The sequence below is a fragment of the Malus sylvestris genome, chromosome 16, assembly GCF_916048215.2.
Source record: "Malus sylvestris chromosome 16, drMalSylv7.2, whole genome shotgun sequence".
NCBI lineage: Eukaryota > Viridiplantae > Streptophyta > Magnoliopsida > Rosales > Rosaceae > Malus > Malus sylvestris.
In genome coordinates, this window is record NC_062275.1 from 2,653,187 (window position 1) to 2,665,167 (window position 11,981).

At 38.3% G+C, this 11,981-nt stretch overlaps 2 protein-coding genes across 2 annotated transcripts; both read right to left on the reverse strand.

Annotated features, from left to right (window-relative positions):
• Nucleotides 1-771, reverse strand: LOC126607774 (VQ motif-containing protein 20-like). Its single transcript, XM_050275492.1, has one exon. It carries the CDS (start codon nucleotides 769-771, stop codon nucleotides 1-3), a length of 771 nt encoding a protein of 256 aa, XP_050131449.1.
• Nucleotides 772-9,608: 8,837 nt separating this feature from the next.
• LOC126606621 (adenylate isopentenyltransferase-like) lies at nucleotides 9,609-11,981 on the reverse strand. Its single transcript, XM_050274002.1, has 2 exons — nucleotides 11,748-11,981; nucleotides 9,609-11,717 (listed from the first exon to the last, which is right to left on the reverse strand). The coding sequence occupies exon 2, from the start codon at nucleotides 11,277-11,279 to the stop codon at nucleotides 10,167-10,169; it is 1,113 nt and encodes a 370-aa protein (XP_050129959.1). The 5' UTR covers nucleotides 11,280-11,717; nucleotides 11,748-11,981; the 3' UTR covers nucleotides 9,609-10,166.

Consider the following 11,981-nt stretch of genomic DNA (forward strand, 5'->3'; position numbering starts at 1 on the left):
TCAATATTCTGGGAGTCCTTTGATGAACTTGAACATTGACGGAGACATCGAACCGCCAACGTTCGGAGACAATGAGGAATCGGAGAATCTGTAAAGCGGCCTTGGCGGGCAGAAGAAATCCGCTGAATTATTTGAGGTCGGCGTAAACAATGGAATATCTGCAAAATACGGGCTAGGGTTGCTGAACATGGCATTGGGAGAATATCCGGAAGACGATGAGCTCCCCACTTGATGATGAACACTATTAATCATACTATTGTTATCGTAATTCCCACCACCGCAATTAATCTCATCCGTCAGATCTGAACACGACTCGTTCCCATCATGGCTGCGCCTAACGGCAGATTTAGCAATGTCTGGATTGTCGATATGGTCGTCTTGACACGACGAAACTTTCACTTTTGCATGATCTTCATGAGTAGTGTCAGTGTCTAGGGTTTGGCCTTGGAAGCCGTCGTGAATATTATCGGAGCGGGAGAGGCCGGTAAGCTTTTGTACCAAAGCCATGAAATCGCGTGCCTGCGTGTGGATGATTTTTGGAGATTGGGTGTAGATGATCACCGGCTGCCGCTTCTGGTGGTGGTGTTGCTCCTCTGACTTATTGGCGGCGCCCATGCGGGGATAGGAATTGGGAGGTTTGTGGATGATATGGGAGCCTCGGTTGATCTTCAACGGCGAGGGGCGGTTTCCGTTGATCATCATCTGGTCCCTCCTAACTGACGAATGTTGTTCTTGACGATTATCATCCCGCTGGAACTTTGCAGGGTTCATGCTCAATGATCTGTTACCTAGTTAAGCTAACTAACTGATCTTAATAGTAATTAGCTAGCTGCAAAAGGAAAGGATCAGTTAATTAAGAAACTAATTAAGATGTCGAACTAGCAAATTGAGAGAGAGAGATAGGATGACATTTGGTTAGAGGGAGAGAGAGGTGTGATATATAGAAGGAGAGAATATGAAAGAAAGGAAGGAAGCCAGCATTTCTGACCGTTGACATTTACCATAGATATATACACAATCAAGGAATTAATATTATTAATTGGGATAAATATTGGGAAACTGCTATCCCATTCGTCCATTGCCTTTCGACATATGTGTTTGAGGTTTGGTTGTCCTCTTGAGAGCATTTGTCGGCTGCCAAACGGAACGCCGGCGCAGTTGCCGCTCGGTCAAGCAAAACTCTTTTCTTTATTATTATTATTACTAGGAAAATTATTTCTTTTATAGTGTCCCCTTCTGCATGCCTAGCTCCTTGGCTGGACACTGATTCACACTGCACCTAAACCTCGAGAGATTTTTTAATGTGATCGTCATACGAAGTGGTACACCACACGGGATATGTGTGTTAAAAAGTTAATAATTTAAAAAATAAAATTTCCCATCACTTACATAAAAACACATGATGTACCAACCGTGTTCCTGTCACAACTAAAAATTTCTTCTAAAGCTCCGTCCCAAAAAGATGTCTTCCATATAATACAATAATTTAGAGGTACAATTTTGAATCAATTGTCACATCTGCCAAACATTTGAGAAATTGTGCATATGTAAATTAGGGTTGCGATCTCCAACCAGGTAGTAAGTATAACATACTTGAATGTTATCAGCATCGCATTCATGTGGGTTAGGCTAGTTGGCTATAGTGCCATATTTCAGATATCTTTTTGATAAAATAAATTACTTTAAAATATCTTTTTATTAAAGAAATTAAAACAAACAAAAAAAAAAGTTATTAGCACTGTTTTATAAGCTGCTTAGGAGTTCAGTTATACAGCCTGCGCAGCTCTTGACACTTGTGTTGAGCTCCCACCTTATTTCCTCAACAGAGAGGCGTGAATTTCGGGAGGTTCCCCATTATTTAGTTCAGTGTATGGAAGGCAATTTAAGGCAAATTAAGTAGGACTTGAGATTTACCAATATATATGCAAAATTACAGAAATATGTTTTTCTTTGGGTAATATATATGTAGATGGTGTTTGATTACTGCTTGAACTTTATATAAGCACGTGGTGTTTTGATAAGAAGACGTATCTCCAACTCATTCAATTAAACACAACCAAATTGCAGATAATTAAGTGCACTTAATCAGTTTGACGGTGAGGAAATGACTATTAGTTGGGCCAAAAGCAAATCTTATACGATTTTTTCCCTATAAACTATTCAAGTAATTGAATTCGAATATTTGACTATTTTTTTATACGATTTTTTTCCTATAAACTTCAATGTTATATCATCATCCTATTGACCTCAATCAATAAAGTCAAATTCATCAAGTTTGTATTGTTCTTTACTAAATTAATTATTGTACTTTGGTCAAAACATAGCATTTGACAAGCAACACAAAAAATATTACTTATTTTTATCGTGGTAGAAACTACCTAATCAAGGCAAAAGTTGGCACTTCAATCCAGCTGTCTCTTCAATGCACTGCTGTTTTTTTAAAAGTCAATTAAATGAAAATATATTTCCTCACTTATTGAGCTTCCTGGCTTGTAGAAATTCTCAAAGTCAATTTTTTCATTATGCTGGAAAAACAGTTTGTCATACCAAATGTCCTATTGCAACTGGTTGAGTTCTTTTTAAGTTTTTAACTAATTGTATTATGACACTTAGTATATCGGACCGTATTCCTAGCATATTAAAAAATTTCTCTTCTCGAAGGACCTTCCCAATCCTACAATCTCCCTTTTGGCATACATGCACATTGATCAATCTCTTTTTTTTTTTGAAAAGAGCACAACTCGTGGCAAGCCACTGTTACGTATCCCTTCCGGGACCGAGAAGACTCACAGAGGCATTTCAGCCTCCCTTAACCACAAGTCTAGCTTTCATACCAGCAAAGAGTTTGGAACCCAAGACCTTTAATTTTTTATTTAAAGAAAGCCTCGCAATCCACAAATCTGGCTTCAACATTGATCGATCTCTAGCTAACTACACAATCAGCAAAACATGTTTTATAAACATACCGTCTTTTATAATAATATATTTTTCCATATATTGTCGTTCTTCATCGTGGTCATTGTAATCCATGCATGCATATACATTCTTTTTAAATATTCAAATATGTAAGAATAAATATTTTATCGGCTTTACTGTTGTAGTTAGGACATGGTAAACATGATGACTACCCCTTTCGAGTTTCAATTATGCAGGTGGGCTGCACAGCTTAGCGGCATTCTATTAGATTATTACACGGTCAAAGTCGGACCCAATAAAGAGTTACCACGCAATTCTTGTAGTCCAGGCTTAAATCACTTTAGCCCAGTCTAACTACTGCTGCTGCTGATGGCATTCACAAGAAGTTTTTTTTTTATTTCTTCAAACAAGTTTATGCCAAATACCGAATCAACAAATAATTTGGTATCGAAATTATCATCCATAGAAGTCAAACATAAAAACTCTTACTTACCGTGAAGAAGTATACCATTAGAGTGTGGTTGTGAGAGTGCGAGGACAAAGTCCCACATCGATAAGAGATAGGCTAGAAGTTGGTTGGATTTACTTGAAGAAAACTTACCCAATCAAGTCTTCCCCAAAATGGTTGGAATAGAATGATAGGTTTTATTCACGTTTAATCCTTTGAAAATGAAAAATCATTCTTCTCTATCTTAATATGCCTTGATTTTTCCATTTATCAGACATTTCTAGTGATCGCTTAAATATAAAAGGGGCTTAAGGACTGAATAAAGGAAACCATTGAAGATTAAAAAACGGAATCATTCCGTAATCTTCTTTGCCTTTTAGAAGCAAATGTTAATAGACACGAGCCCAGGGCATCCTCAGAAACTAATGAAACACGTTTTCTTGACCATGAGAAAGGACGACTGATTGCAAATTTGTATGTGTTTATCAGGAGCAAGGGTTTCTATGTTTTCAGCAAATCCTTTCATAAATTGCATACATCTTTAGCGTTCAATTTTACTTCAAGTTTGTCAAGGGTCAAGTTGTTCTTCGTTCCTACCTTAAACAATCTTCCTTTTTCTCACATTTTTCCTACGTTTGGTTTTTTTATTGTGATTATTGGTGATTATTACAGACGAAAAAATAAACAGCATTACATGTATTTCTTATTGGATAGAAATGGTAATTAAGCATTTCAAAGAATGATAAATTCACCGGCTACCGGTTTCATTCGATGTAAGAGCTATTATAATCAGACATTTCTATCGATTATTTGCTAAAATAAAGAACAATTCATAACGAGAAAAATAGAATGTTGTTTGTCTTTTAAAATCCAAAGAAGAGTATGATTTTCGTCTGTGTCTACGTGTAGCTATGAGCCTATGAAAATGAGCTCGCTGCTCTCTGTGGCCTGCAAGACAGGGGCATAAGTGTCATTCTCCATTCTTTGGCAAAGAAAAGGGCCGTGGCTCTTGTATCAGAGTGGGGCATTCGGCCCATTAATATCTGTCCAATGTCCCGTCCAAACAAATTCCTGTCAATCATCACGTAAGACAATATATGTATGTATGCCTGATATATTTAATAAATTTTCCACCAGGCATTTTTTAACTGGGATCTATATGTGTCGATGGATTCATATGTGTTGGTGGAGCTCATATGTATTAATGCGTTCTATTTTTATTAGAAATATAATATACAAACATGATATAAAAATATAATTATTTATGCATCGAAGGTCCTGTATTCGATTAAGTTTTTCGATCTTAAAAAGAAAAAAAGTAAAATAAAGATTGTCGTCAAAATTAAACAGTCAAAATAGATGAGCTTTCTGGCCTAGGTGGGTTAATGGAGCAGTGAACTCTCATAAAATACTAATAGAATTCACGGTGGCAATTGCAAATTTACAAACCCCACGTCCACATGCCTGTCATTGTGCCTGTAAAAGGTCAGAGCAGCATCCAGTAACTCTTCCATGGAGTGGTGCTCAAACAAACAAGATAAAAAATACAAGATTTTTATAAATATTATTGTTTTCAGTATATTTAAAACAGAGGAGTTGTTATTTTATTAGGGTAATTAGTTATAGGATCATGCGCAAAGCAACCGCACGCGCACTGCGTCTTTCTGCCATTCTTCCCCATTCTGTATACAGTATATATCATCAGAAAGTGGTAGCAGAATTATGCATTTGCAGAGCGGAGGAGTGAAGGCCTCTCTCTTTCTTCTTCCTCTTGGTTTCTGCAACAAAACCATCATGCTCCTCTCTACTGATCTAAATACTATATTATTAATTATTGGAACATTAGCTGACTGATCACTCACTTTTCGATGCTTTTGTCTTTCACTCTTTTAGATCACTCCTCGTTGGATCTCCCGTACATTCTTTTAAGCATTCCCTTTCTTCTGCCATTGATTTGTTGTTTCTTTATTTGTGTGTTTTTATTTTTTATTTTTCAGCAACATTCTCATTGGAACAGCTTCATTAAAACCAGCATGTCACCACGTTCGAGTTTCAACCATTGCTAGCTCCTCCAACATCTAAATTTCAACTCAAGTGCCACTATATGAGCAAACCCACTTCCCAACTTAATTAAACGCTAGTTTGGTATTACTGAAATTATTTTAAAAAACAGCTTTTTAAAAAAATTGAGGTTAAAATTGTGTTTGGTAAATGAAAAAACAAAAAGTTTTTTTGTCAAAATTATGAGTCCAAAAGAATAGAAAGCAGAAGCAGCTCTAACCTTGCTTCTGAAAACAACACTTTTTTTTCACAGCACAACCCCAAATTTGCCCTAATTTGTTTTTTCCATAAAGATTAATGAGTTCATTTCTACCTTTACTCAAAAATGTCTTAACAATTTTCATGCATCTAGAATGCCAATTGTTATATGTTTTATTTTTCTCACATGACAGTTTTTTACTGATGCAAACACGACTTTGGTAAAGGCAAATGCAAACGGGACTCATAATTTTGACAATCCATTTCCCCCCATATATAGCTAGGTCTTGGTGGATCACATTATATATTGTTGTTGGTTTGTAATTTCGATTCTATGCTTGTGAGTTGAGCTTCAATGATCGTTGTTTCTTGAGTAACGCAACAAAAACAGACTCAGCAATGCCAATGTGTAATAATAATGCATATATACACGCATGCATGTTTGTTTGTGTTAGTTACGAGATGATCAGCTAGCAACTCATAATTCATGGTCCCCCAAGTGTTTTATTAAATTAGTAATTTACTCAATTTTCCATTTGTACGTGCTATTTCATGCGCAGCGCATTGCACATGCTACGCCCTAAGCCATTTCACCATATATAAACCATCTGCAAATAGTAGTTGCATCGATCTTAACTAAATATTGTTCCAGTTCAGAGAACTTAACCTCTAAAATTGATGATTATTAATTCTCCCCAAAAGCTTTCAACTAATAATTGGTCTCAAAGAATATGAACCTTGTCTCTCTTTAATTCCTCTATATATTTAATTTTTTTTCTGCTTAATATAAAATTTAGTAAATAATAATTAAGTGGTCACTGATTATTCAAATAATTTAAACTTTTATGTCCACGAAATAATGTCTGCCCCTCTTGTGTTGCACCACTGCTGGCAGACCCGTCCCACTATACCATGCCCATGACACGCCCTACACTTCACTTGTTAAATCCCCATGCCACTGTCAGCCAATTTTCATCCCTTAATTAAATAAATCCTTCCTCCAAACTACCACGTGAGCATTATCACATTAGTTAAATTAGTGTTTTTATGTATTTGAGTTCTAGTTTTTGTTTTCATAATTCAGATTGCGTTAAATAAAGTAGCGTCCGCTCAAAAAATTATTCTACAAATATATTATAATATTATAATGGTTTTATTACGAATACAAAATTGATCACCATGGATATATATGTCATACGAAACCAAAGTACACATAATTTGATGATTCCCAAAAGGCTAAATAGCTAAAACAGTCCCTGAAATTTGCATAACACATCACTTTAGTCCTTGAGATTGTTTATCATCCATCATTTTGGTCATTCCGTTAAAAACTCCGTTAAGTGTCTAAGAGCTTTTGACCGGAAGTTTGGACAATTTTCAAAATTTCGTAACTTAATTGTTTCTTAACCAATTTCGACCCATAATATATCAAAATGAAGATATGAAGGTGTAGAATAAGAATATACCTATTTGAAAGCCCAGTGGTTGCCAGAGATGGCCGGAAAATAGCCTCAATGTTGATTGGTCCGCGGGAAAACTAGAAAACTGCTGAAAATTGGGTAAACTTTAAACGTTCATAACTTTTTCAATACTCAACGAAATCGAGTGATTCAAAAATGAAAATCATACTTCTCGATGAGACGAAGATAATGGTACATTTATCGATGGCTAATTCACTGTGATTTGGCCGGAAAGCGGCTCAAATTGTCCAAACTACAGTGAATTAGCTGTCGAAAAGGTACCATTCTCCTTGTCTCTTCGAGAAGTACTATTTTTGTTTTTGAATCACTCAATTTCGTTGAGTATTTAAGAAGTTAAGAACGTTTAAAGTTTACCCAGTTTATGACGATTTTTTCAGTTTTTCCGCGGACTAGTCAACTTTGAGACTATTTTCTGGCAATCTACGAACAACATTGGGCTTCCAAATGGCATAATCTTGTTCTACACTTTCCTATCTTCATTTTGATATATTATGGGTCAAATTTGGTTAAAAAACGATTGAATTACGAAGTTTTGAAAATTACCCAAACTTCCGGCCAAGAGCTTCGAAATACTTAACAGAGTTTTTAACGGAATGGCTAAAATGATGGATGGTGGACAATCTCAGAGACCATTTCTATTTATTTTCAATCTTAGAGATTAAAGTGATGTGTTATGCAAATCTTAATGATCATTTTGATTATTTAGCCTTTCCAGAACAAACATGTTGAAGATGTAATTTGAATAACGCACCATGAAAAGCGGAAGACTTTCATTTTCTCGGGAATTTTCAATGGATTATCTCATCTGATACCTCACATCATCACATCATATCACATCACATCACAAAAGCTTCTATAATTGCTTTGGAACATTCATAACCTTCTGACATTGTATAGGATCGTTGTGTTCTTGGTGTGTAACCTGACAAGTGTAGGCAAGTCCTTCCTGGAGTGGGGGGCGGGAAGTTTGAAGGTTCCAAGGTTTCATGCTTTCTAACAATATTGCAGATAATTTGGAAATTTGAACAATATTATTCCACTTGAAACTGGTAAACTTAATTGATGTTCCTGTGTTGCTCTGAAATTTGTAGCTCTGCTGGCACAAAATTGACTAGTCATGAGTCATGACTTCCATGTCTAGTTACAAATTCCAATTATATCTTGCGACTACAATTTACCCGAAGTCCTTCTCCAAACCAGATGGTTGCAATTATGTTTTATGCAGCAGAAGCACTTGAAGGAAAAGCACTTTCAAGACTGCAGTGTCGGTTGGGAACTTTAGAATGGATTGAAACCATCATCCTAGCCTTCCCTTCATATCCTGTCCTACGGATAGGATACTATTGTTGAGAAAGCATTAGCAACTCTGCGTTAATATTAGTAAGACTACTTGGGACTTGAAATCACACATTTTCCAAAATTCCCTCACGAATTCACAAGCCACAACCCATGTCCTTACACAGTAGATCGAAAAAAGTGGGTATGATACTTATATATTAAATATATAAAACATTCACATTTTTATAGTGGGTCGAAAAATTTGAGTGTGATACCAATATATTATAGTCATTAGTTCAATAGAGTCCTATATATTAAATGACGTCTCTCATTGTTTACTAAGAAATATAAAGAAACATAGAAACGGAAGCAAGGGAGGAACGTGGCTAAGTGATGAGGAAGAAACATATGTAAAAATAGAAAAAACGTCTAAAATGAAAATAACTAAACAAGAAACTCATCTAACGCAAATCAATATCATACTTTCCGTTGGACTTATAGGCCTTTGTGGGACTGTCCTTAAGAAAAATGCAAGTTTTCTCAAAATTGTTTAAAAATGGAGTTGTGATTTGTTCATTCGCAACATTATCAGCTGATGAGCATACAATTATGATAATATATATCATCAAAGAATAAACACAGAACTTGGAGGAGACTAAGAACGTGTGTTGTGTGTGTATCTAGAAATAAGATCACGGACCAATTTTATATGACCACATCTTTCTTTCTTCTTATAATTTATCTCTTCGTTTTGGCATTTGACAAGATCTAACAAAATCTAGTAAAATTGCCCAATCTCCAACTCCCTTGCTAATCTGGCATTCGCATAAAAACGCACTTTTATTATATTTTCCTCCCTTTTTCGATCGCAAAATCAGTTGCAACGTCAACAACTAGAAAATAAATAAATTATGAATCGAATAATAGTGCTGGTCAAATACCTGACAGACTATTTATTCCCCCAATTTGTAATATTAAATCCGGGTTATTTCTTTGGCAAACTCAAAACGCTAAAGCATGAGCAATTAAGTATTGGAAAAAGAATTATTTAGTACCGTGTGTTGCGCATTGTAGGAGAGAAATCTTGCGCATTGTAGGAGAGAAATCTCAACCGCAACGGATGTCTATCTCGTTGTGTTATTTGTTTTCCTCGTGCAAAATATTAGGTGACGAGAGAGATATAGGTACAAACAATCTATTAAATTTAAAAGATTTTGCACTACTGTAAAACTAACGTAGTTATATTCATATGAACACAAAATTTACATACTTGCTGAAACGCTATCGATAGAACTAGAAAGGCTAATGTTGTATCGATTTGGTATGCAAGTGACACCACAACTCTATTAGGATAGGAAGGAACAAAGAAGAGTTTAGTGAATGATTTGCTCGTTGCTAACGCGCTAAATTTGTGATTAAAAGAGTCCCTACTCAATTACAATTGAGAGAACAAAATTCACACTACTCTTTTGCACACTTGCCAAAATTTTTGTTTCTCTTTCTTTTCTTTTTTTTCCCCTCTCGATTTCCTGTATTTTGTGTTTTTTGCATTTCCCTCCCAAACACAAAATTTGTCGCATTCTGGTCCCGAACTCAGCCTTCCAAGTCCACTCGGACCACTCCCGCCTTTGGATTTTTCCAATTTTTTTCCGGTTCACACAGTATTTGTGAAGCTGGGGCACAGGGGATTCTTCCTCCAAAATTTGGAGGAAAATTAATTAAAAAAAAAAAAGAAAGAGAAAAGAGGATTTGTAATTTTGCATAGCTGGAAAAGGCCGGAAGACCTACTCCTCCAAGAAGCGCTTCACAATCTTCACGCTTGGTCCCACCACCTGTCTCTCCCATATATCTGACCACCTCTCTCCGCCGTCACTATCCGACGATGTCGTCGCAACCACCGCCCTAAACGCGTCCGTTGCGTCTAGTCTCCGTAGGTCCCACCCTCCCCCTCTCAAACGTAGGACCTTCCCTATCTGCCTCTTCGCCAGCTGACACGTGTTGTCCTTGATCGCCCTTACCGCCTCTTCGTATGCTCCTCTCCGCTCCCGATCATCGTCCTCGTCCCTTTTACTTTGTGGGTATTTTTTAAAATACCGAGTGAACTCGGGCACTCCAATCGCCTTTCTCAGCCCGGTCGGAACCGCTGCCGGGTCGTGCTTGTCCTGGCGATCCGGGTCGCAAAACTCGGCCAACTCCTCGAACATTCCCGAGTCGAGCATTTCGTCGACTCGCTTCGATAGATACTCTGTCAACACCGCCATCGACACGTCCACCCACAGAAAACAGCAATTGTACCTGAGCTCGGCCGAGAGGGAGGCGTCTGAACCCGGTTCGAAGACATTGCACCCCGGTTCGAAACGGTCCGCGACCATCGCGTGAATGAAGGAGTTTGACCCGCCGACGAGCATCGGCACCTTCCTCCGATTTGTAATGCCGGAAACAACCTGACCGGCGACGGCGCGAAAATCGGCGGGCGTGAAATCTCCGTCTCGGGGGTCCAACTCGCCGAGGAGGTGGTGGGGAACGCCGAGTCGTTCCGGGAGGGGGAGCTTGTTGGTGGTGATGTCGAGGCCGCGGTAGAGTTGTATTTTGTCGGAGTTGATGATTTCGAAGAAGGGGAAGCGGGTGGCGAGGTCGAGGGAGAGGCGGGACTTGCCGGCGCCAGTGGCCCCCATGATGACGAGGAGCTTGTCTTTTCGACGTGGGACCGCGGAAGTGTGGCCGGTGGCCATGTGGGCCCAGCGGCGGGGCCTTTGGGGGAGGTGAAGCGGATGAGTGGGGTGGTTGTAGAGGTGGTGGAGCTGCGGGAGCAAGTGGAAACGGTGGGAGATATAATTCGTATTGAAATTGAAATTGGAATAATGGAGGGAGTGAGTTGGGAAGGGATGAAGTGTCATGGGAAGGAAGGGAGAAGGACAGGCTGGTAATTTTGGTGGGCTGGGAATATATGATCAGGTGGCTGCGCATACACTGTACGCACATATACGGACTGTCCAAACGGTAAAGAGAGAGAGAGAGAGAGAGAGAGAGTGTGTGTGTGTGTGTGTGGAGAGGACAGCTAGCTAGCTGGATGATAGTACAATACGATGGGTATGAGTGGCGGAGGAGGAGGAGGAGGAGGAGTGGTGGTGGTGATGAAATAACAGACCAACACGATACCACAGAGGAGAATGAAGGAAATGGGAATGGGGAATCGAACAGCGGAGTGGTGTTTTTGTCCTGGAGCTGTTTAATGCAGGACTACTATATATATCGTCATGCTCATAAGTTCATAACCCAGTTTTCTGCTCATGCTCCGGTGCTCTGCTCTGCTCTCTCTCTCTCTCTCTCTCTCTCTATCTCTCTCTCTCTCTCTCTCTCTCTACTTGTTTCTGCCTTACTGGTTTCTAGGCTCTCCACTCTCAGGATATTTGGAAATATAACCATTTTAAAAAGCACCTTTTGAAATATAACCTCTTTTTTTTATTCTTATAAAACTAACCAAAATTGATGTCCAGAAGATTTAATTACCCTAGGATTAAAACTCTCTTCCTCACACCATTTTGATTTTTTTACCGTCAGCCTCATCCCATTGTTGAACCACCAGGCATTACTCTGTT